Source organism: Lampris incognitus, chromosome 6, assembly GCF_029633865.1.
Source record: "Lampris incognitus isolate fLamInc1 chromosome 6, fLamInc1.hap2, whole genome shotgun sequence".
Lineage (NCBI taxonomy): Eukaryota > Metazoa > Chordata > Actinopteri > Lampriformes > Lampridae > Lampris > Lampris incognitus.
The window spans coordinates 48,922,130-48,949,175 of record NC_079216.1 but is presented as its reverse complement, the minus strand read 5'-3'; the positions used below and the strand labels follow the sequence as shown (position 1 = coordinate 48,949,175).

The 27,046-nt window shown below is 43.5% G+C and overlaps 1 protein-coding gene across 1 annotated transcript; it reads left to right on the top strand.

Annotated features, from left to right (window-relative positions):
* Positions 1-715: 715 nt before the first annotated feature.
* Positions 716-22,838, top strand: LOC130114244 (homeobox protein aristaless-like 4). Its single transcript, XM_056282057.1, has 4 exons — positions 716-1,115; positions 11,292-11,605; positions 16,832-16,960; positions 19,525-22,838. Exons 1-4 carry the CDS (start codon positions 767-769, stop codon positions 19,843-19,845), a joined length of 1,113 nt encoding a protein of 370 aa, XP_056138032.1. The 5' UTR covers positions 716-766; the 3' UTR covers positions 19,846-22,838.
* Positions 22,839-27,046: the final 4,208 nt, after the last annotated feature.

Below are 27,046 nucleotides of genomic sequence, written 5' to 3'. Positions count from 1 at the left end.
TCTAAAGGCCCGTTAAAAAGCCCGTGCTTAAAATGGAGGACTCAAAAAACGGGGTCACCTCTTATTATATTGATTACATGACCCCGAGTTATGTGATTGTTGAGAGAAGAGACCACACACGCACACGCGCGCGCACGCACGCACCCTGTTGAACAGATAAAGCAGTTGACGCTGGTAAATATCTTTTAAAACGGGCCGTGGTGTACCCTTTACGAGTTGGGTTGAAATGCGTGCGTTTGCATGCTATAAATGACAAGAAGCATCCAATTCACATAACAGCGCACTTCAAAGCGGTTATATTCATCCTCTAATTACATTAATGTCATGTGTTGTGTCTCCCGCGTGTTTTCCAAAAAAAGCTTTCCTCCTTGTGAGCTTGACCTCCCATTTCTAGTGACTGCATAATATAGCAGTGGGCAAAGCTTAGCCAAGGCCTACTTCAAGTCTATGGGGCCAGAGGGTCGGAGTGGTGTGTTTGTTAGGTAGGCGGCAAAACTTGAGCAAGGCACTCCCGATTTCCCCCCCCCCTCAAAAAAAAAACCTTCAGGGGGCTTTGAGCATTTGTTCGGTCTGTTGTCTCAAGAAAACATCGGATTCATTTTTCTTAACCAAGTCCAGATGTGGCAGTGTGATGTGTGTAGCAGGAGTGCGTGAGACTGTCAGTGCATGAGAATTTGGGGAGGCTACGTCCATAGGAAGGAAAAAGAAGACCCGTTTGGATTCTGATATCTTTTTTTTTCTTTTCTTTTCCTTTTTTTTTGTAGGTATGGACGCTGATACGTGCGTCTCATACTGCGATATGACATCGATGGATTCGTATTATACCACTTCTACCGCGCAGGGCAGGGATCACCAGGCGAACCCGTTCAGGACTTTCCAGAACAGCGAGACCAAATACAGCCCCACGTTCATTCCCGGCAAGGGACAGGCTTATGGCGAGAAGTCTCGGAGCCCCTTCCAGCAGGACTGCCAGACCCAGTCGCTGGACGGTGCCGAGGAGGGCACCTTCAACAAATACCACCTCTTCATGCAGCGGCCGACGTGCAAAACTCCACCCGAGGGAAGCAAACTCCACCCGGAGAGCGGACACAACGGGACGCTCATTCCCTGCTACGGTGAGTCCCCGACCCGAGAGAGAGCGAGAGGGGGTAGCCTTCACGTGCACGACCCCCCCCCCGGACACAGACGAGCTCTTGTCGATGCAACTTAATCAAAGTACTCAATATTCACCTGTCAAAATAGCAGGGAGTTGGAAAAAAATGTCAACTTTTAATCTTGGCACATCTCCCTGAGACGTGCCACAGTATACTTGGCAGCCTACAAAGTCGCAGTCTGCTACGTTAGGAGAGAAAAAAGCAACTTATTATTTCATTAGCCTGTCTGAAGGAGCGATAATGACCCAGATCAGCGGCAAAACCATCACCGTGACGCTGGCAGACCATCGGTTCATTTCATATTTCACAAGGCACGCGCGCATGGGAGCTGGTGGCAAATGTCGCGGGACGTCGCTGCGTTTGTCTGCTTTCACTAAAGACACGGTTTAAAAAAAACCCCCCAAACCTTTCAAGCAGGATCGATCGAGAGGTTACGCAACTTGTCATTGCGTTTGTTTTTTTTTTGAAGGGACTTTTAATGATAAAGTGAAAACTGAATGTTGTTTTTTGGCATCTGTGCCACAACCTGATTATTAATTAATTAACCCCGGGGGGGGGGGGACAAAACAAAACATCAAACCCCACTGAATGCATGCCGACCCGGACCCGCTCTCACGCGACACAATAACACGTCCCATTCTATCAGTGCGTGCGTCTCAACATCGACTATACGCATATAACGGGACGACGGTCGTTCAAATATACGTTTTTTTTACAGACTGTTATGATAATTTGTTGCAGTAGAAACGTAGATTACAACTTTGAAATAATAGAAGACAGTACAATTCAATTTGCAGTCTTGGGGTAGGAAAATGTGAAAGAAATCGAAATGCAGTAGAAACCCTCTGACATAAGATCCACATGAGAGGGACTAGAAGGTCAAATAATAGGCCTGTCGATGGTACGCTGACCGAATGTGCATGTTTGACTATAGGCCACATAATACTTGGTATAAGGTAGAAACAATACATACACAAAGATAGTATGAATATACTGGCTTTAGCTGTATTAATTCCTTTGGCTTGCTTGATGTAGCCTATATATATATATATATATATATATATATATATATATATATATATATATATATATATATATATATATGAACCGTAAATCTCGTGCGCACATTCTCTTAAAATGGTTGTGACATTATTTGCCCACAGTGATGTTATTGCCAAAATATCCTAATTGAAGGAGCCTTATAGAAGGACACTAGCCAAGCCAGGGCTTTATGCTGGGTAGAAACCAGCCGTCCCGAGCAGAACAGAAAGCGAAGCACCGGTTTCCACCGTGAGACAGCATCAAATACATCGGCCTAGGCATGAGGAACCACGTAAAAATCAATTACATGGCAGTCATGAAGTGTATCAGATGCAACGGAAAAGATCCAACCTTTGCTCAGTTTGACCTGACACTTTTCAAAACTCATGGCCATCTTCTGCCAGCCTTATTTGCAAAGCAAACTGCTTTCTCGTGAAATAATGGAAGACAGGCTTGTTATATTTCAGAGTTAAATAGTCACTTTACATGCTTTTGTTTTGTTGTTGCTGAAAGTGAGAGCCGTACCTCTCTAGTTTACTTGTGGGCCTCTGCACTGAGCTGAATAGTCTTGGTACGTGCACGACAGAGCCGTGTACACAGCGTGTCTCCATCCAGGAGACTTCTGCCATGTTAGTAGTTACAATGTTGCAGCCAGATGAACGCATCATGGCTCTGGGGAGGATGACTTGGGGTCTGGCCAAAGCCTCAGGCGTCAACAGGCTTGTGTTATTATGTGTGGTCCTCATTGGGGGATATATTGCTCAACCATAATTCTTCCATCTCCATCATCACAGCAAAAAAGCTAACTTATATACAAAGGCAGTGTGCAACTTTAACCGTATCTGTCACATTGCTCACATGGCTGTCCAGCATTTTGCATCCATGGGGTATTTATTCTCAATATATTACAGTATGTATGCAGTGCTATATGGTCTGCCTAAACCACACACACACACACACACACACACACACACACACACACACACACACACACACACACACACACACACAAACACACACACACACACACACACACACACACACAAATAAATGAAAATAAATAATCCAAAAATGGTGCCGTGCCATTTGCTCCACAGATAAAGGTCTCAAATGTCTAAAATTCACATCAGATATAAACACGTGTGTTGTGTTTAAACTAGTTACCAACACAAAACACAGAGATGACATTATTGCAGCAGATTTGTGAAAATAACATTTTGGGAGAAAAAAAATCTATGTGCCATGCTTCCCATTTAACACTTCTGTGTTGTTCTTCATCTTCCTTTACCCTGATTCACATTGATCATTTGACTTTGCATTATGCAAAAAAAGAAAATGCTTCTACCAGATTTTATACAAATAAAATGAAAAAATAAGTTGATGTAATGCAGCATTTATCTCTCTGACTGCTGCGTCTCCAAAATTTCAGGATACCATTTTTGAAAGATTTGAAGGTTTGTTTGTTTTGTTTGTTTGTTTTTTTTTGCACACATGCAGGTCAAACTGAGTCCAGAACATTTGTTTTGTTGTCGATGTTTAGTTAGCATAACAAAATGGGGGAATACGCAACGGCCCTGCGATGCATAGCGGGGCCACTGAACCAGCTGAGTGTCCCAGGTGTGATCCTCGTGTTTTACGTGGTGATTAGTGAGCCTGTCTTCCACCGGGGACGAGACTGTGGCGGTCTTTACCTGGCCGCATAATGAGTGAAATCAAACCACTGGAACAGACCCAGTGCTCAGGAATCTGAAGGCACGCAGGTTAGCAACGCAGGAGACGTCGACATTAATCCAAGGCAGATGTACATCACCGACTACTACGCTTATTTTTCATGCTTCCCAAACACGAGAGCTCTCCAACGCCATGGAGAATCTCGGAGATGACAAAGTGGGACTGGTTTACATAACCCCGTCTCAACAATACCTTGTGTAAATAAGCGGCAGGTCAGAAATGGATATCCAACTTGGGGCAATCATTTGGGAGATCCAGGGGGGGGGGGGGACTTTCTGGGAAAAGTCGCACACATGTGAGAGTGAGTTTTAGCATACATATTCCCCATGGAATTATGGGACCTGGAGATACATTGAGCCTCCCCTCCCTCCGCCCCGGTTTATGCCATCTCTTTAGCCTCATAGCCTCTGACAAGTGGCTCACTTCGCTCTAATATCATGAAGTGAATCGAAATATCCGTTCTAAAGTTGAGCCCAAAGGGGAACAGCTGGAGTTAAACGTAAAGTCCCCTTTTATGAGACGCACTCTTTCTTGACAGGCTTGCGTTTGTCGCCGGGATCTGGATCCTGAATGTGGCTGACGGACGTAACAGAGCAGCCTAACCCAAACAAGCACTGTAGGCAAGCTGAGCGCTAGTTTACCGCTGACGCCGTCGCCATTGTCAGTTCGCGTTAGCGTTAGCATTAGCAGAAAGCTAACGTGCTCGAGAATTTCTGTTATTTAAATCTTTTTTCAATTTCTTACCGACGCAACTTCTCCTACAGGTTCTCAGATAAAGAGCCACAAAATAGCCCCAACTTGAAGACCTCTGTTTATGTTGCTTATATACAGCTAGCCTATTTTTAACACTGGACCCAACAGGGCCGCTTGGTCCAATGCCCCCCCCCCCCCCCCCGCCAGCGATATTATGAACCCTACATAGGCCTCGCCAAAATCCCGTTTCTGGCTTTGTCACGTGTGCGCCACCGTAGCAACGCGAAAATATGTTGTTATGGGGTTAGCGCTCATCAAGGAAACGCTGTACACCCACAATTTAACCTGTCTAAGTTATCCACAATCAACATTAATATAATACCAATAACGTATCCAAGGAGCAGAGGCAGACCTTGTAACCTAAAATTGTTAGGTTAGTCAACTTAAGGCTATTCTTTCCCTCACAATCATAATTTCAACCCCACGGTTCACTTTTTAGACGATTCATAAGTTATGTAACTTAATATTTTGATTATTTTTAATCAAAACCAAAAATAATCTAGACTTCCTGCTTAATTTCGTTTTCAGGGCAAACACTTAAATCATAAGACAAACATCCTAGTCATGTCTTTCACTTCATTTACCAGAAAGTTTACATTTTCTACTATTAGCCTAGGCCTATAGTGTATAGTGCACAGTGTTGTATAAAGAAGGCCTGCTGAAAAGCTATAGGCTACTTGGGTAAAAGTAATGAAGTATCAGACATCGAAACTACTCAAGTTTCAATGAGCAATGAGGATCATGAACAGAGGAGAGCACATAAGACTGCCATTTTAATTATTATTTTGCCACTAGGGGGAGAAATTTACTAACTTTGGCGACCAAAATTGAAGGTAGCTAACGTTAGCTTTGCTTCGCACCGAGTTGATAGTTGATTGTTTCCTTAGCAACGCAGCGGAAATCCGGCGTCCGTTCGCGAGATTTGGGACAGGGTACGGGATTTTGGCGAGGGCTATGTAGGGTTCATAATATCGCCCCCCGCCATGTCAATCTATAGTAACTAATCTCGCGGTCATGCTTCCAGCCTGCAAGTGTACTCCTTATTTTCACAATAACCCACTCCCATGCTTCTTTTTTTTATAATCCCTCTCTTTTCAGCCTAATTCTCTTCCATTCATTTTTTAAACTCTTCTTAAAATTGTATAAAGTAACCGAATTTTATAGGGAAAAAACCTACACCCTGAAACACTCATGTCACCATTTCATGACCATAACTCCTCATTTTCTTTATTTTGTCAGCCCCGCCATCTTTTTATTGGCTTCTATTCATTTGGTAACTTTAATAGTTTTTAAAGGTTGTCAGGTTTAACTTTAGAGGAAACTTTAAGGTGCAAATCACGTTGGTCCTAGCTTTCTTTACAGATACCCCACTTCTACTTTCTTTTTTTCCCTTTCTCATCCTTTGCTCTCGTCAGCATTCCCAGCTAGTCTACACACTTTCTTCTGGAAACGCACCTTCTACTTCTCATCTTGACCATCACCCTCTCATAAACGTTGGGCTCTAACTAGTCCCATGCTCTGTTGGTGTGTTTTTCGCAGTGGAAATGAATGGCATCGTATTGAGTCTGTGCAAGGGGCATTATTGTTTTATAGGCTGCTTGTGATTGGCTATTGGCATGTTTCTGGTAACCACCTAGTAATCCCCTCGCCAACGTTTTCATTTAGCCTACATATTTCATCTGGGAAATGTACTTCCTAGTTATATATATATGACTCTCCTCGTGACTTTTGTAAACTGTTATTACTCTGAAATAAACGAAAAGACCCCTCAACAGTGATGGCGATGTAAAACATTGTGTCAGACCTCCCAAAACCTTGGCAGTGTTTTAATGGTAACCTGTCAGAAACCAAAAAACCAAAAACAAAACAAAACAAAACAAAATCAAAAAGGATACTCCAATTACAGCTTAAAAGACACTGGAATTAATGTCAAATTTATTGTGTTGATAAGCAAATGTCAGAATGACACTTGTGATAATGCTGGTGTGTGTGTGTGTGTGTGTGTGTGTGTGTGTGTGTGTGTGTGTGTGTGTGTGTGTGAAACTAAAAATAAATAAGATCACAGAACATATGACAATATAAATGTCACTGAGTACTTTATGTGCAAAAGCCTGCACAGATTGTTGACCCAGTAGCCACAGTATCGATGTTTACTTATACACATGAAAATGACCAGAAATGAGAGTGATGCATAGACAACCACAAATGCCTATATGTGCACAGCACACTGAGTGAGATGTACTCAGGATCTGTCTGGAAGTCCTCTCTGAGACAGACAATTTTCTTGCTTGCAACTGAGCATCCCGAAACATCTCACATCACACACCTCCCTTCCTTCCTCCTCATGTTTATCTTTCTGGCGGTGTCTTGTCTCTCACCGTCTCACGCTGCTGTGTGCCAGGCCTCCCTCCAGACTGCTGTATAAGGGAGATGGAGATGGAGAGAGAGAGAGAGAGAGAGAGAGAGAGAGAGAGAGAGAGAGAGAGAGAGAGAGAGAGAGAGAGAGAGAGAGAGAGAGAGAGAGAGAGAGAGCGAGAGTGTGTGTGTGTGTGTGTGTGTGTGTGTGTGTGTGTGTGTGTGTGTGTGTGTGTGTGTGTGTAAGATCTGGCTTCTCCTTACTGCCGTCACTCATTCAGGGGAAAATAAAATCTCCCCTACCTACGATAGCATGTGGGCTAGGAAGAAAAATTGATTTATAAAAATTGATTTGGAAACTTGGAGCATGACTACATTTCCAGCATTGTATCATCTCTCTTCATATCTCTATATGTATGGGCTGAAATGCAAAAAAAGCCACTTGAAATTTTGATTGTAATGGGATTTAGCTGGCATTCTGTGGTTGCATGAGTTTCACTCAACTAAAAAAGAAAGAAATAAAATGAAGTGAGTGATGACGATGAATTAGATTTTAGGAGTCTCCGCTCCATTTCAAAGCATTTTTGCTCTTTGTCACAGTTTTGCACCAAGAATGTAAACTCAATTTATGTGTCGATAAAATCCTTTTAGCCCACAAAATTAAAAAAAAAGAAAAGAAAAAGAACCTGCCAGCAAACCAGTGTGATCAGTCATTGTGAACACGTTAGCCTGGCCAATGCTTCGAAGATGGAATTCTTCATCTTTAAATATCACATAATTGTACTGAATATTTACTCTAATTTCAACATGTGCATTTATTTGCAAAAACTAACACCTCCTACATGTTAATAGGTTTTAAAGCGACGACTTGGAACAATACTATTCGATGAAGCCTTTTCATTGCTTGCTCAAATGGAGGCTCTGTGTACTTGTGTACTATTAATACTTCCTATCACAACTCGCCACAACAGTCTCAACATTCCTGCGTACTTTAACACATTAATCCCCGCAAGGTATATTCATGAAAGTGCTTAGGTCATGCGCGTGTCAATTTATCGGGAACTTTGGCTGAACAGAAACAAGTTTCCCACAGAATCTGCATTCCTGTGTGAGCCACTGGCATTGATCTTTGCCCATGAACATCTGGAAGCCCCCTCTCCGCTCTGTAGACAACGGTGAGCCTCTGCTCTCAGTGCACACTGCTTAGGCCTGCAGCTCTGACAATCAGCCACGAATGCAGCCCAATTGTCACCTGTTACTTACAATGAGACACCCTTACGGGTTCGACCACACGTGTGGGCGGAGGCTGCAATGTCAGGACAGGCAGACTGGAGTCAGTGTCTTAAGAGAGCATTTTAGTAGACACCTCTCTTCCAAAGAAAACACAATATAGCTGCACCTCTAAAGCCGTCTTGCGCAGGTGCATCGGACATGAACTCACTGCTTTGCGAAACAGATCCCCCTGCACACCGCTCTCGCAAAACGTCACTTTTTCTTTTCTTTTTCTTTTTTCTTATTAACTGCATTCAGCGCAGGAATCAATTTCTTAAAACAGCTCCATCTTTTTTAAAGCCTTCCCAATTCCTATTTAACATTTGGCCATTGACCTATTCCCCAGGTTACTAATTTATAGTGTTTCTTTTATTTGTCTTCACTTGACCCTTCCCATCCCCATTTGATTAAGAAAGGGTGCCCTGTTGTTTTATTGCCAGTTAAATTACACTTTGATGTTTTCTTTCTGTTTTCAGCGGTGATTAAATTGCTGACCCTAGTAAACATATGACCTTACTAACTGAAGAGGTCTGCTGTTTTTCACAGAATCACTTAAGAATACAGCAAGATCAGCCGATGCGATTCGTCATTTGGCTACATCGAGGCATTAACGGGACACTATAGTCAAAATCAGAGTCCTCTGAAACTGTTTAATGCCATCTTGTCTCCTAAAGGAAAATGGTGTGATGACTGTTCTCTCACTAGGCGAGACTACTGACAGACATTTGTAACAGGGCATCGTGAATGGTTGACCCAAAAAAAAAATAAGCATCTCAGAGCTCAGGAAAGATGTGTTTTAAAATCTAGTCATAGGGATAAGCGAGAGAGAGTTGTATTCTCGATAAGGCTAGAGTCTAGCGGCAGCATTGTTCACTTTAAGACTGAGAAAAATGACCTTGACCCATTCCACCCACCGTCCCCCATCTTCCACCCTTGAACCCTTTAGGCCAGCTGTAGTCGTAGTTAGTCTTAGCCAATCGGGATGCGCGGAGCATAGCGGCACATAAAAATATCGCGACGGGCTTTAGAAAAGGAGGCCGGAGCGGGAGGATGATGATGATGATGTCAGAACATCTGTCTGAGTCGAGACTGTGGGGGGGGGTCTAACAGGTGGGTCACAGCGATATGAGGTCATGAACTCCAGCTGAGTGAGCTGTGCCGATCCATTAGTTTCTAAGACAGGCCGGGTCTGAGTCAGGGAGCAAGGGAGGGCTTACTATAGTGGAGAGGGATGTCTATTGACATATCAATGTTGTGATAGCCAAAGACTAAGCCTAGAAAACAAACATGTATATTACAGGCAGTCACTGCTGAAATTCATTGCTCTATAACTATTAAGTTGTTTTACTTGTCCGAATCACTTGGCCCATGGAGGCCAGTGCCATAAGATGTCAACACTTTCTCCTCAGGCATCTTGGGTAACCAAAAGTGACAGGAGGCCATTACTAACCTGATCATTACTCACAACCAAAAATGCACAGCAACAAAAGGAAAATGCCTCATGTAGCACACAGCTATTTACCAGATCCTGAGAGGCTCTTTAGCTTAGAAACAAATGTTTGTGGACTACGTCCCTGTCAGTCTTGCATGAGGCCATGGAGAAGAGATCATAATGCTCTGGTTTCTGACCAGTATGGCCAAAGCCCAGGATAGGAGGCAGGCCATGCTCATGTGCAGGAAAGGCAAGCAGAGAGGCTGACAGAGCATACTGTTCTTGCTGCTGCACAACCAGATCCCGGCAGCTTATTTATTCACACAGCTGTTTGTTTACTGAAGGAGAAGGGCCAGGTTTATTCATCTCCTAAAAGGTAACAAAAAAAGCTAGAATGCGCTGACAGGAACAGAGCAAAGTCTGTCACAAAATGGAGGCTCTTAAAATTAAAGGTGACAAACACAATGTTGTTTACATCTGAGAGGCATAGTTCTGTGGCAGTGCGGTCTCCTCTGTGCACAAGGCCCGCCATACATGGCTTGAGATGGAGCAGGATTTGTGTGGTTTAGGTTTCAGACGGTGTGATTGAGCAACATGAGGCAGAAGGCAACGTCAACTTGGAGGAGTGGGGTTGTGTCATAGGTCACGCCAATGCATAGTGACATACTTTTCAAACAGTAAAGCGTATAGCTTCTCGGTGACTCTTAGATTTACTGCACGGGGAGACTTCAGCGTATGCTGTGTGGCCGCTGTAACCTGCCGATGAACTGACACGTTTGCTGAGGTTCGGTAAAGTTATGTGAGTTTTAAGCAATATTCCGCCAAGAGAAACACAATTTAAGAATAAGAGACTTTTGCTCTATTAAATATTTCAGTGACCGAGTAATAATATAAGGCAGCACAGTGGCTAGCACTTCTGCCTCACAAATACAGAGATCCATTGTAGGAGAAACAAAGAGCCTAAATTGTCTATAGGTATGGACGGTGTAATGATGAGTGTATGTGGTTCCTGCGGTGGACCTGATCTGGGTGCCTCCCCGTCTTATGATAACTTCCTGCTGGCATAGGCACTTACCTTCCACCATCCTAAACTGGAGTGAATTGGTAGACTATGAATGAAGTGATTACAAATTATTCCAACTATATGCCCTTCACATGATGCAGGCCTCTTCGTTTAGGTTGAAAAGAGTCAGAACATTGGCTCTATAAAGTTATTAGAGAACGTGTGAATGTAGACGTAGGATCTTAGATGTTGAATATTCAGTAAGCATTCGCGAAGGAGTTTTTGGTAGGCTACTAGTTGAGAAAATAGTTTAAAGAAATGACTCGTTTCAACAGAAACCAAAACTGCTCGGTTCCATTTCTTCATAACCACAATGTAATAACTGATCTATGAAACCTCAAGCACATTATATTAGACCATTAAGAACCATCATCAATCTTCACTAAATGTCAAGCCTCACGTTGTTGACTTAAAACTATCAAGCGCAGTTGTTCTCAAACTCTCATGCTCCTTTCTCTGCTTTTTCTCTCTCTATCTTAATCACACGTAGCAAAAGAAAACAGTGGCCTCCCGGAGTCGGAGTTGCCCCCCAGCGGTGACCCTCCTGGGATGGAGGGTAGTTATTTAAACCTGAAGGAGCGCGGGCTAAAGGGGCCAGCCGAACAGCAGAGCCCGGACCTCTCCAGCCCCCTGGACAAAAACGAGGCGGAGAGCAACAAAGGCAAGAAGCGACGCAACCGCACCACCTTCACCAGCTACCAGCTGGAGGAGCTGGAGAAGGTCTTCCAGAAGACACACTACCCAGATGTGTACGCCCGCGAACAGCTGGCTCTGAGGACGGACCTGACAGAGGCCCGTGTGCAGGTAAGCGAACTAATGTTACCCAGTTCAAGACGAGAGACCTGCTCGGTAGACTGTGATAAGGCTGCATCAGTGAGCTGCTCCACTTTTTTGCCTGCAAGTAATCACGCAGAGAGCTGACAGAGGAGTTAGCAAGCGGCGTGCTGATAGAGATTGTCCTGAACATTAGACAGCAAGGACTATTGTTCTCCATCTCTCTTTCTGCCTGCCAGTTTCCCAGCAGAGCGAGGTGGGTGGGTCTGAGGGAATACTCTTACATGCTGCAGACTCTGTTGATGGGTCTGAAGCCAAAGTTTTTTTCCCCAAAACTACAACGTTCAAAGTACTTCACTGCACAACACAGGAGGAAAACACATGGAAAAAAAAAAGATTTGTCATCAAAGCTGTTTGGCAAGCAAAAAAAAAAAAACAAAAAAAAACACTGAGATGCCACTTTTAATTTGCAAGTGTAGTCAAAGACATAGTCAGGGACAAAAAAACCTGGCCTGCTCTTGTGGTGGTAAAGTAAAATAAGTGCATTCATGTTATATTCACACAGATCCATGTATCCCCCAGATGAATATAATTACATCTCTCTTCTGACAGGCACATAGCAGACTCTGTTGAGTAACTGTGAGGTTTGACCCATAGTTCCAAAATGATACCTTAAATACCCGCGCAATCAAGACTAAACCCCACAATTTCATCTGAATGTCTGATACGATGAAGTCCAGGGATAGCCAAATTGTTCAATTCATACTAAGGCGAAACCCTTTTCATCTCGGAAACAACAACCAGTGAAATCCAAAATGCAGATGTTTTCATCTGAAATTACCAGTGCCAAGGTCCTTCATTTTCATTCTCAGTTTAGTGATGAATGTCTTCATGAAGCTGAGTTCAGTTCTCGACAGTCACATCTATGGCTGCCACATCCACTTGTATATTTAGTACAATCGGCTCTCAACCTCAGACTTGAACTTCACTCTGCTGCTGGCTTTTTTTTTTCTTCTTTTTTTTTTATGGAGAGAGAGGGCTGTGTCTGAGTGACCGCTGAGGCAGTCTATCAATTGCTGTGGTCTTGGATGACAGAGATGAGGTGAGACGGGCTGGACTTCAAAGTCACTTTTGGAGCTCTGCACTCTGCCCTCCCTCTGTCTCCCTCCCTCGCTCTGAACGCCGGCTCTGGAGCATAAATAAAAGTCTTTAATGGCTCTGTAAGCTGCCTGTTGCTGTCAACATCTTTGGCAATTACAGCATCACCGCCGAGCACTTTAGAGCTCCAAGACTTGCAAGCCACCTTCCTTGCAGATGTCTGCTAGATAAAATAAACAAAGAAAGCGACTGGTTGCAGTTGTTAAAATAAGATGGCTGTTCCCCGGTTCCTGCAAGTGCCGGGAATATAACATTAGCTTGATGCATCACGCGGGGCGCCAAGACTTGCTCAAGTTAATCAGCGAGAAAGCAAGGAAGCAAATAAGCAAGCTGCTAAATTAGTTAAAAAAATAAGTAGATAATAGTCATTGGAAACTGGAATTTTATGCACCAAAAAAAAGCACATTAGCTAGATGCAAAAAACTTCTCATGACTTTCTTGCTTGGGGACTTGGAGACACGGAGCAGCAAAGGACACATCTGATTTCGGATTGTGTCCCAAATGAGCTCTCCGTCAAACTATTTGGCCTGGGACTTAATCGAAAGGCAACATAAAACATACCCTAAGTGAAACACAGGCCAAGTGTCCCATGCAAAAAATGGGCATACATACTTACACAGGTCTTGTTAGCTTGTTTGTATGGAGGATCCTGGCATAACAAGTGTGAGCACAATTTAAAATAACATTCGTTTGTCTTAAAACTTGGAGGTACATTTAAACCACTGTGTGCATGTGTGTGCGTGTGTGTGTTTGGAGTGTGTTTGGAGTGTAGTTGGTCCACTGCTCCAGTCTGCACGCCTCGGAAAGGTCACGGGGGTTAGCAGAGGAAAGCCAAGGGCTTAGGCGTCAGGAAATTAAACATGAAATGAAAACAAGCGCCAGTTTGAACATTCTCCCATCTCACTTTCCAATATCCCCACTTCCCCTCCATGACTTAAAAGGGAGGAGAAGGAGAGCGAGGTGGTGGCGGGGGAGAGAGAGGCCGGGCGTTGAGAGGGGGCGGGAGTTCAACCACAGAATGAGCATAGTGCTGGGTCGCTCTATCACATTTAAAGGGAAACAATCACTCTTTTTCAATATCATCTCTCTATACCTGTTGCAGGGATAACACGCCATTAGCAGCCATAATACCGGGCAGCCTCCTACGTGTCTCTGAAACACTGCCAAAAACAGTGTCCGCTGGTGACGTCACTGGTGGACAATCTGTGAATTTGAAAATGTACTTCCTGGTTTGTCAATAGGTTGCGTTGCATAAGGAAATGTGAACAACAACACTACATGCATGTAATATAACATTGTTTATATGCATTGTCTTATTATGACCGCTAATGGAGTTATGCCGACAACACATATAGAGAACTAATGCTGCTGACAAATCAGACTGCATCCTAATGAGAAAAAAGGGTACTGCACTGCACAAGTGTCATGCTCATCTGTCAAATAAGGAGCTTTTGTTTTGGGGGTTATATTTGGAAACCTGTGATGTTATAGGATCAGATGACCCAGTAGAGCCAGAGCAATGACATAGAAGCAGAGAAAACATAAACCGAAAAGAGGCCCTCAAATCTCTTAGGGAACATAACACACTCCAAAGCCCCTCCAAACATATGATATAATTCAAAGGGCACCATGCCTCACCTTGACATTGGGGTTCAACTGCAGCCAAACTATCGGTTTACCACTTTGCAAAGGTGACCCGTCTTCTAATTTCACCAGCTGACCTGGAGAATGTGGGAGTCAGAGGACAGCGCTTATGTCAGTCTTTGCCTATAACGCCAGAAACATCTTTACGTCCCCGGAGTGGCCATATAAGGTCTGTTCTGAGGAAAACAACCAACTTCCAGTTGTATCCCGATAGAGTAATGAGTGGCTTGCATGCCTTCTCAGACAGTTTGCTGTCCTCTTCTCATTTGATAAGTCATTTGATAGGAATCCACTGTAACCCTTCAGTCAGATAAATACATGCTACACACTCCACTCCGATGGCATTCACTTCTTTGTGTATCACTGTAGTTTCTATATGTGCGTAGATGTGTGTGTGCGCCTGTTTATCGTGTATGTGTGCCTGTTTATCGTGTATGTGTCTGTTTATTGTGTGTGTGTATGTGTGGGTGTGTGGGCGTTTTGTATTTTTCTAATGTACTATAGCAGGGAGAGACAGACGAGAGGGGGGATTTGAAAAAGGTTGAGTGAGGGGAAATTGCATGTTAGGGAATGTAAAAACCACAAACTGAATGGGCTGGGAATCATCCCACAATCCAAGTTCAAACCCCTCTGTTGAAGCAACAGCTCTCTCTCTCTCTTGCTCGCTCTCATCCTCTGTGAAGAAGTCCCCCTCCCCTCTGAGGACAAGATTCACACAACCAACAAATAATTACACATAAACATACAGAGACTCTCCATATGGCCTTGCTCGCTTATACACCACACTCAAGTGTGAGGCAAAAATGTGGAAAGCACAAACACAATTGATTCCCTTGGGGAATATAAAGGGGGGAATGGTTTGTAAAGGCAAAAGCAATGCATGTTACCAAGGTGGCAACAACTGGCCAGGAGACGTAGCTTCTGCAGTAAAAGTAGGAAAACTGTCGCACACCTGAGTTGTCTTGAAGGAGGTGTGTTGCTGAAATGCTGAAACTAAATTATAGGGATGTATACGGAGCTCAAGGCTGCAACACTTTCCTTTCTTTTCCATGTATACCTCAAGCAGAACAACGCCTCACCATGTGTGCTTTTTTGGTGTGTGTAACCTTCATTGTAAAGTTAAATGTGTGCGCCGTATCTTGATCATTCAGTTGGAAGCCTTAAATCACTCCCACATCACATGCACAGCCATTGATTGTTATACAGATACGTATCTTTCGCTGAATTTGACAAATTAACAAATTGATGCATCCAATTAAGTGTTCAAGAGAGAAATGCAAAAAATCTCAACCTGATTTCTTTAGATTATTTGATTTGATTATTATGATGCAACTTATTTTTTCAGACCGACTCTTGGGTAACTGGCTCATATCCTAAGAAATTGTAATAATGTAATGTGAAGGCTAAAAAGTATTTATTTACATTATATAGTATGAAACTCATCGTCCAATAGAAACTTTATGCTGAGTGCGACTGACTTACAGCTTGCTTTCTCACACAAATGCACGCACACACACACACACACACACACACACACACACACACACACACACACACACACACACACACACACACACACACACACACACACACACACACACACAGTGTGTAATATTATGTTGCACTGGCCACTACATTGACAGGGACCTCTGAAACAGGACTGCAGTTGGCCAAACGATTTGAATGACTCTTTAGATTTGCAAGTTGTCCTTGACACATGCACTGCAAAACAACCCCACTCATCTTGAGTTCCTCTTTCTTCTCTAACCTCACCTCTCTTCTGGTTGTGAAGAGCCGAACTAAATGGCCTGCGTATGATCTGTCAGCAAGCACTGAGACAACACGTCTCTGTAACATTGCCTGTACATTTGCCCCCAAGAGAAAACAAATAATTATATCTTGAAACACCTACATATACACAGGTTAGCTATATACACACACACAAAAACCAGATATACAAAAGTATCCCCTGTCACTCACACTTAACTTTTGTACCTTGTAAAGTGCGAAAAGATTCTCTGCAGTATGTCAGTGTGTTGACAAATGGGGGTGAATATACCTTCACCGGAGTGATTTATGAATAGCTACAGGCCCAGATGTAGATCTGTCAGTGCTGGTAGACTGAAAGGAGGCAGACACCTGGGTATCAAAGGGAGGAGCTGAAGCGTGCGGCACCGGGGGGAGACCCAGCATTCTCACATCAATGGTTCTGTGTGAATGTCTGTTAAAAGAAACGTCAACTTTTAAAACCTGTGGCTGGACTTTCATGTGCTCCAGAATTTATAGGCTCTGCTGTCCTCTGTTTCTGTGCTTCACTTTTGCATCGTTTCTTGCTGAGCAGAGTAGATGCTCAAGTTCTCGATGGAATGCTACTGGAAGTACTAAATAACGTTTTGTTTGGTTCCCTCTTGTCGGCACTTACAGTACTTTCCTGATGAACTGCTTTTCTTGCAGGTATGGTTCCAAAACCGGAGAGCCAAGTGGAGGAAGAGAGAGCGGTTTGGACAGATGCAACAGGTCCGGACACATTTCTCTTCTGCCTATGAGCTGCCCCTCCTTACTCGACCAGAGAACTATGCGCAGGTACTGATGGTTTGGACTCAGGAATGACAATGGCTTAAAGGGATATGAAATGTAACGTGAGTACATGCGTGGGTTGGTAGCTTGTAATATAGATAACCCCTTATGAAAAATTTCCGGCAATTTTGACCATTTATAATAAAGTTATGAGCATTATTGTATGGCTGTTCTAATGCCACTGGGAGCCGCTGTGCAGTGTGCTAACGTAATGCTGCGAACCCCCAGTTTCGCTTTTCGGTACAGGAGACAAATTTGTTAAACCAAAATCAATTTTCACAGACGAAGTGACCCCATAAGCCATCGAGTGGGAATTAGACTATTAGACTCTGTCTAATTACTTCCCCTTCAATCCAACCTCCAGTTTCAGATTGCCCCCGATTGGGCAGAACAAAACTACCAGTGGAATACGCTTTAAAAACAAAATGAGACACTACTCATTTACATCAACAGAAACTACGTGAAACACTTACAACGAGATTGTGGAATCGAAACTAAAACACTACTAAAACACTACTAAGCTTGATGTGGGCCAAAGCCTTGAGATTATTTCTCTATTTAAAAACAAGTAACAGGCGAAACAAGGAACAGTGGAAGAGACAGGTTGAGACATCACCTGTGCTCCTACGACCTCCACAGGTTACGGAAGTGATGACGATGATGATGATGAACGGCCGAAATCTGGCAAGAAGAACATATTATTGCAAATTCGGGAGGCAACCACAGGGACTGCCACGGCCAGGACGCGAACCCGTATCGCCCGCACCGCAGGAGACATCGCTAACCACTCGACTAAAGGGTCAGACCTACCAACCGGCGGCCAGCGTGTCTACTTATCCATGCACGTTACAATATGTTCAACGCCCGGAATGCTGCTGGATTTCCACCAGCGTTATCCACGCATACCCGAACCATGTAGCTACATTAGTTTCTACTGACATTCTACGTTGGGATGTTCGTAAGATGTTTGTTGCGAAAAGTCAAATGCAGAATCCGTTGTATGCACATTAAACTAAGATATTCCCGTTGTTTACAATTTTGCATAATCATTTCCAAAGAAATACTCACGCTTGTACACGTTTTTACCGGCGCTGGCAGCATTTTCAACGGCTTTCAGCCACACTTCGCAATGCATTCTGGGAAACGCCATCAATCACTGGTTTTCGAGGCTGCGTCTGGAAATGCTCTATTTGGAAGGCCCTGTGGAGGGCTACAACACTACTAGCCACTACTACTACTACTACGGCTACAGCTACTGCTAGTTGTAGTAGTAGTATTCTTCTTCTTCTTCCTCCTTTAAAAAAAAATTCTTAGGTTTATTGGCAGCTGGCAAACAACGGTTTGGCGTATTGCCGCTACGAACTGGAATGGAGAATGGATCGGAATCTCTATTTACAAAAAAAAAATGTAACCGGTTATTTTCCTCCTCGGCCCGGGATTCGGGTTCGGGGTGTACTGCACCACAAGGCGACATCACTAACCGCTCGGCTAAAGGGTCAGACTCGTTAGCTAGGGACTAACGTGTCTTATTAGTAGTTTACAAAAAAAACAAAAAAACAAAACAAAACAAATCTCATATCTTCTCAATTAAACTAGTTATTTCTGGAGCCGCTGCTGCACACCTTCTCCAGAAACTCTACAACACCCAGACATGTCCTTGCTGCATACAGTTATGTCAGTTCTCTCAGATTTTCTTCCTACTCCAGCAGTACAGTACCATTGCCAAACACTTCATCTGGTCCTTACAAAAGCAAAGCTCAGCAGGTGTTTTGACTGACGTGCCTTCCTTAGCTTCTTGTCTCATCATTCTCATTGTTTCTCTCCATTCTTTTAGCAGCTTTAGCATACAACAATCCCTTTTCTGTTCTAATCTTATTCACCTTCTCTTCCCTATTTCTTTTTGGACACTGTGCTGACCCTGGATCATGATTTCCCTTGGAGTGCAGGCACTTTGCTTGCGCCTTCTCCACTTTAGTTTTCCACATTGCAGTTGTGCTTCCCACATCTCCCACATCTTCCGACTCCACTACATACTGCAGCAACATGTCCATATTCTTGAAAATAGAAGAAGCATGCAAAACGCAGGATTAGGGTTGAATGGTAGGGCATATTGGGCCAGGACCTTGGTGTCCGTTAGTACAGAAAAATGGTGTGTAATGGCCTGTGATCCCATTGCTTCAAGTCTTACTCGATGTTTGCAGAGTCTACATGATGTTAGAGCACTTTATAGAAGTGAGCACAGTGATTTCTTTGAGTTGTTAGAAAAGTTTCAATGGCAGGACCCATGAAATCATCTATTCTGCTTAAAAACTGTCTTTTGGAAGCAAATACCTTAGTTGGATGAGCTCTTTATTGTCAGTCGCAATCATAATTATCTTCCTAACTGTACTTTCATCTTGTTTACAAGATGAAATGTCAGTAGAGGGACCGGCATGTATTTCATCAACCTGTCAGAATCAGCATGCTACAATAAGCATTGCATGCAGAGGACAGTTTTTAAAAAAACATTTTTTTTTTACTGTCTGGTTTTGTTGTTGTCTCTTTACTAATCTGCTGTTCTTCGCCATCAGATCCAGAACCCTTCGTGGATGGGAAGCAGTAGCGGGGCGTCCCCAGTGCCAGGCTGTGTGGTGCCCTGTGATTCCGTCACCTCCTGCATGCCCCCTCACCCGCACGGGCCTGGAGGAGTCACTGATTTCTTGGGCATTCCCAGCCCGGGGAGCAGTCACATGGGACAGACACACATGGGGACCCTTTTTGGGGGTCCTGGGATGGGTGGGGCCATCAATGGCTATGATCTCAATGTCGATCCGGACCGCAAGTCCTCCAGCATTGCAGCGCTGCGTATGAAGGCCAAGGAACACAGTGCAGCTATTTCCTGGGCTACATGATGCTCAAACCTGCTGCCTGCCTCCATATAGCCCCTTCTCTGGAGCCGGTGTTGCCAAGCGCTGTGGGGGAGGAGGGAATTTAAGTGACAGCACTAATGATAACACGTCAAATGAAAACTAGGAGAGACTGTGGAGATAACAATGGCCACGACAGCAAGATAACAGTCATGACTGTGACAATCAGCGGATGCTGAGAGTGAGAGAAATAGAGAGAGATGTAGCCTAGGTGAAGATGTCTTGTTCATTCTTGAGCCCTTGATCTCTCAGGTACCATGTGGAAATCTCCCATGGGAAGGTAAGGGTTACTCCCTGGTGGTCTGGGTACTCAGCCATGCTAGACACAGTGATAACCCACAGTAAAACAAGTGATGCTGTAAACAGGGTTTTTACAATATCACATCATAGAATACCGGAGGTATGCCAGGACCTATATGCAAAATCCAATCATATTATGTCTTGGTTTACAGAATTAAGCTTGATTTACCACATTTAGGTCCCCTTCATTTATTTCTAAACCTTTTCCAGTAAACCCCGTAGACCCCATCCACCTTTTTTTTTCTTTCAAACTTGTCTGTCTACATGAATATGTAAAATGCATATATTCCTTAACACATAATATTTGTCTGATGATCATGGTAAACATTTTTGGCATAAAAGTAAACATTAAGGGCATGGCAAGCTAGCGTGCATTCATTGTGCTAGGAAAGACGTGTGGTTCTCTGTCCCTTTCCACTGCACACTGTCCAATAAAGCAGATATTCCATAAATCAATCCCTTTGAAAGTAAACATCAGTTTTTTCCTAGTCTGCACTGGGCGGTTATTTCCAAGTATGCAAGGAAAGATGGTGGTTGAATGCAATGAGGGAACAGACAGACTAATTGAGAAGGCAGACACGTAAAAACGCTTGTTTAGTCAGGGAGGAGGGCAGGCTCTGGATTGGCAATAATTTCAAATGAAAGTGTCATTTCCTCCCTCAGGACTGCCTCCGCAGGTTTCCCTCCTAGACCAGGTTTCAGGTTGCATGAAACTCTGTCTTCACCGGCAGACCAGGCACAGCAACACATGGCAGCAGCCATCAACACCAACCAACCAGGCCGGCCTCAAACAGCAACAAAAAGGGAATAGACACTCTCAATTAGCATCAAACCACGCTGCCCTGTGTGCGACTGCAAACACTAAAACAAATTACAGCAAACTTAGTCAGGACACACCGCTCCCCAATTCCACATGTTGTACCAGTCAATCACAGCGGACTCAGAAAAGCTGACTATTAAATCCATCACATGCCAGAGACTGCAGGCCAAATCAGTGGCTCTAATTGGCCTGAAGAGCATTTTATAGTGTTTAGGTAATGTGATGACATCAGAGCTGGACTGTAGGAATGTGGTGAGTGTGTCCAGTGATTGCAGGGCTAGTCTGTGTGTGTGTTACCCCCTCTGGAATAAGCATGTCACCAGAGCTGGGCTGCAGGCTAGAGAAGGACTTCATTAGTCCTTTGGTTTATCCCTCTAGCATGATGCATGATAGACAACATATGCATTTGGGTGAAGCCAGGACACTCCTCTTCATAGTTGGCTAAGAGCTTGGTAAGAGTGGAGGCCCATTGCAGCTCTGTGTCTCAAAAAGCTGTTTTCCAAAACACCAAAGCCGAATCAGTCGTTGAATCAGGAAAAACTCAACCATTTTATTGCAATACAAGGATGCAAACATTTAAAAATTCTGAATAGAAAAAAAAGTCAACAAAAGATACTCTTATTGAGAACAGGTATCTAAGATGTGTGATTAAAAAAGAGTACTGGTCTGAACCGCAGGTGTGTCTATAATTCAAAATATGTCTTTCCCTGGCTTTTGCAGTTACAAAAGGTGACAGTCTGATGATTACTTCCATGTGCATATTCATTCTGATCATCTGTCACTAACAAATTCTACATTGACGCCATATTGGCAATCGATTGACAGATAATTAGCATGAAATGAAAGACCTGAAAATAATATTGAGCCATGATCCCACTCAGTGAATAAGAATCAGACAGGATTAACAAACACTGCATGCTGGCAATAAAAGCATACTACTAAAAAATAAATAAATAAAACAAAATGTAAAATATGGAGGTGCTGTCATTTTAGAGAAATGTAAAGATATCAGAGGACACAGTGAAAACAATATCATGTGTGACTGAGTGTACTTGCCCCTCATCTTGCAGCGTGCACCCGTTGGCGGTCCTCCGCCAGCGCGCCACGTAGCTTCCTCCACGTTGATACTACTGAAGCAATGTAATGGAGATCCATGGTTATTAGTATTGGTATTGTAACGAGTGAATGTGAACAATACTGTTCCCGATGAGTGATACTGTTCTTTTGCTTGTATGTTTGTTTTGCTTGTGGTTTGTCAACAATTGCCCTTCAAAGCTGAATCAAAACAGTATTACAATAATATTGAAATGAGATAAAAAAAGTGTTTTTTTTCTGTGTTATTCTAATGAGTTGCTCTGAGGTTGAGTTTTATTTCTAATTTTCTTGTGGCTTTAAGCAGCTTTTTGTATAATAATCATGCATTTTTACTCTTGATTGTGTGTGTGTGTGTGTGTGTGTGTGTGTGTGTGTGTGTGTGTGTGTGTGTGTGTGTGTGTGTGTGTATTGTGTTTGTATGTGTGTGTGTGTGTGTGTGTATATATATATATATATATATACACACACACACATATATAAAAGGTTGTGTCATTGCAATAACTTATTGCACTTACACTGTTGGACTGGGATATGAGTGGTTTCTATAGTCTTGGGACTGTAGTCTTTCTGTTTAAGCCAGAGTCATGTGGTTATAACTGTCCCAACAATTGAAAAGCTAACTCTGAACCTTGTCCATATTCAGCACCATGACCAGCATTACAGAGATGTGCTTAAGTTGCTCGAATATTTGTTTGTACAGAAGTGACTTGCTGTCAGTGTTGGTAATGTTTATGATGTAGGCCTAATTATGCAATAAATGGATCCCCACGAGTAGAATGAGCTCTAATAGCTTATTTTCCAAGACGTCATCCTTGAAATTGAATATCGCTGCATGTATGGGAGCAAAGTGATCTCTGCATTGAAGTCCAGCTATAATTACCAGGCTGAAACGTACAAAGACACATAAACTAAGATCTAATTTTTGACCTTTCTTTGACATCGACATAGTTTATGAATTGATGTGCACACAAAACAGTGAAATACATAGCCAACTACAATGATATATTTTTATAACACTAACCCACGATGAGTGTATGAATGTGCATTGTGTGTGTGTGTGTGTGTGTGTGTGTGTGTGTGTGTGTGTGTGTGTGTGTGTGTGTGTGTGTATGCTGGAAAGGTTGAACGCGTGCTATCCTTCTCCTGCATCAGGAGGTCGGGGGGTGGGATGATCAGTCTAACCCATTAGACCAAAAGTCAAGCATAGTGGTCTCAGTGGACCTTAAATATCTCCAGGTGGTCTTAAGCTAATGCTGTGGCCATGGTCAGTGTCAGAGGAGATTGTCACAGACACTTCCTGCTAAGTGGAACATGTTTTTACGCCGTCATTACATATATTAACTTTAGTGTTGCCTTATGATCTCATTCTTTGTGCCAAAACATCTTCTTAGCAACGGTTTCAAAGGGATTTTAGAGATTTTTTTCTTTCTATTGCAGCAAAATCACCGAATAAGTCCTGCATATTTTTCTAGTCTTCCATTTTGAGATTTGCGTAAAAGCAGATTTGCTAAAGAAATGACAACTTGTATATAAAACAAAGGAGACACGTCGCCAGGAAAACAACAATCTATGCCAAATTACATCTTGCCATCAGCCTGGTCTTTGCCCTGGGAAGAATGTTGGAGCGCCTCCACTTCTGCGTTCTCAGGGCAACATCGCTGACTTTTCCATCCCTGTTTAAAAGTTTTATGGAGAACTTTAATCACACAAAAGTGGGAGAAGTCAGGGAAAGGTGGCTGTTCACACGAACAGAAGCTTCAAGCCGGCCTCAGCGACTCTGAGCGGAGAGAGGACCTGGAGACTGTCAATAGGGGCTGTGTTGGCGGGGAGGAGGGTCAACGCAGGCCTTACAGATGAACATTTCCGATGAAAACATACCGGACAATAATCATTTCCTGCTTTGTGTATCATGCAAGGAACAACCACAGACATATGCGGCGCACATACTAAACAGAGTGTCCATCTCGAGGCGACAAGTGGAGTTAAGTAGTCACAGGACTGGTAAAATCAAAAGGCCCAATAGCACAAATGAAACGCTTTTCAAAGAGACACAACTCAGCTACGCACTTCAGCTATATGAGATAAGTGAACACTAGCAGAAGAGTAACCCATTGTGCCCTCACCGGCGCTCATTAGTCTGCTGGGTCACGCTGTTCCAGCCAGGCTCCGCCGACACCTTTAATAGAAGCCTGCATGGTTAGGGAACCATGAAGACCATTAGGGCACTTCAAAGTTCACCCCACTGTATTAGGGCCCTGCTGATATGGCAAAGAGGGGACAGATCCAATTCCTAGTTAACAAGCTTTATTTTCCTAATGCCGGCCCTGTCACTTAACCTGCTCCATAAACAAGGGGATGGCTGAGCTGCTTGTTAAGGGCCATCGTTAGCAAGGCCAGAGTAGTAAATCAGCACTTATATCAGCTTTCAGCAAGACATCCCTAATAGGTCATATTTTAAACCTGACACAGGCTCAGACTGTTAAAATTATCCCTTCGGTTTGATAATAAAGCCCTCGCCGTTGCCGAGTGAATCAAATTTCTTCACTTTTTCTTAGGCCACTGAGGGGACTCTGGATTCGTGTGTATTGGTAGGGACGGCAAGACAAGTACACAACGTCCAAAATGACCAGCTGAAAATGGCAGAGAGAGAGAGAGAGAGAGAGAGAGAGAGAGAGAGAGAGAGAGAGAGAGAGAGAGAGAGAGAGAGAGAGAGAGAGAGAGAGAGAGAGAAAGAAAGAAAGAAAGAAAGAAAGAAAGAAAGAAAACTGTGTATATAAAATGGGACAAGCACTGTTCAAGGCTAAAAATCATGACTAAGAGCACCGTATGTCTGCCTCACTTGCATAACTTTAACATCTTGTCATAAATCAAAAGGAGTGAGTGGAAGGGTGGTACTATACTGATCTGGTCCCAAAAGGAAATAAAGCGAGAGAGGTCTCCCACTGCAGTCATGGGTCAGTCCCTCTGTGAGGCTGTGGACATAGAGGGGTCGGGGGAGGGGGCTGGAGAGGAAGAACTGCTACATACATACAGTACATCGTGTCAGCCTGTAAAACACAGAATGATATGGCGGGCGATGACACTGGTTTGGCTGTGGGACACCCTGTAGGGTCCTCACACCCCTCCCAACAGGCAGACACCGGGGCGCGGGAAGATGCTTTAAAAGATGTTTCAGAAGACCCGGGCAGCAGGGTGGATAATGGATGGATGGATGGATGGCTCCAAAAGATGTTTGGCGGTCAACTAAAACGAGGTGTATTGTGGCGAGTCGGCGTGGAAGAATCGAGTCGAGAGGCAGAGATCTCTTTTTAATCGCAAGTCCCGTGCCCCATACACCGTACGGCCCCGGGAGCACTTTTACGCATACCAGCCAGAACGGACCAGAACTGACAACAACGCAACGAGTCACCCCCCCCCCCCTAATTTGGCAAGTGGCGACACCAGTCCCATTCACGATCCTACGAGACCGTTTGCTGACTCAGTTAGCCTCAGACTAAGTAGTCGAAGCCCCAAAACAACAACACAAGAATAACCACAACATGAACACCACATCATTAAAACACAATTTTGAATCTAACATTAACAGTCCCATCAGCCATTGCGCACCCCCACCGTCTGCAGTCAGAGCGACCGCCTCCCCTGGGCGCTACAGTACGACGTCATTGTTTTGGTTGTAAGGCGCGCGCGTAGCAGATTTGGAATGGCGCGTTTACTCACGTTATTATTAAACCACGCAGCCCCCAGCCCACTGTGTAAAATAAAGGTATGTTTTAGTTTATTTATTTTTTTGCATTTGTACGTTAGGAAAAGTTAGGCGTACTGTTGGGTCTAAGATGTTACGCAGCCACCTGTCACTACTGGGGGGGAGGGGCACCACTGCACCTACCACTAGGGGAAGCTGCAACCCCCCTTCCCGCGCTAATGGACAGACATAAGCCAAAATAGAAACTGTACTTTTGTTTGACACCTGTGTATCGTGTTTCAAAAGAAAATGGCACTTGCACACTTAATTATATGTCAACCGTTTTGACTATATATAACCTCATAGGACACAATGAAGACTTTTTGGTTAAAATGTTGGGCGTGCTAGAATAAATCTGCTGTGCAGCATTCGATTGAGTTTGCGATTTCTAGCTCGACCGGGCAATCAACTTTGGCAGGGGACATTTTGTTCCCCTCACATAGCTTTTATTAAGTGTAAAATTAATATTATCATGTTTCATGAAAGAAATAAACTATGACAGTGAGGCTTACATAGATACTGTTAGCAGGCAGTTAAGGATGCGAGATCAGCTTACTTCTCTGAATTGATATCTAGAAATCACCATAATCCTAAAGTTCTCTTTAGGATCATTGATTCTGTTATTAATGGTCCCTCCACTTCATTTTTTTAACCTGATGTTGAGCTGTCTGAAAAGTTTCTCACTCATTTTGTAAATAGGGTGGAGAATATCAGGTCCCAAATCCAGCCTGGCCCTTGCATTATTTCCATTCCCCGTGTTAATTCTACCTCCTTTACCCAGTTTCAACCCATTACAAATTCAGCCTTAAAGAGTACAGTCTCCAATATGAACTCCCCCTCCTGCATCTTAGACATCATCCCCACTAAGCTGCTCAAGGAGGTATTTTCCACCATTAGCCCCATTATTCTGCAAATTCTTAATAATTCTCTGGCCTCTGTTCTTTTCCAGACAGTTTAAGCATGTCATTGTTCACCCATTGTCAAAGAAACCTAACCCCTGTCCTTAAGTAACTACAGACCAATCTCCAAATTGTCTTTTTTTTGGTCTAAGGTTCTGAAGAAAGTAATTTCATCTCAACTGATATTTTTTGTGAACACTAATAGTGTTTTTAATAATTCTCAGTCTGGTTTTAGAGCATGTCATAGTACCAAGACAGCTCTAAATAAGGTTACTAATGACCTACTGCTGACTGCAGACAGTGATGACTGCTCGGTTTTATTTCTTTTAG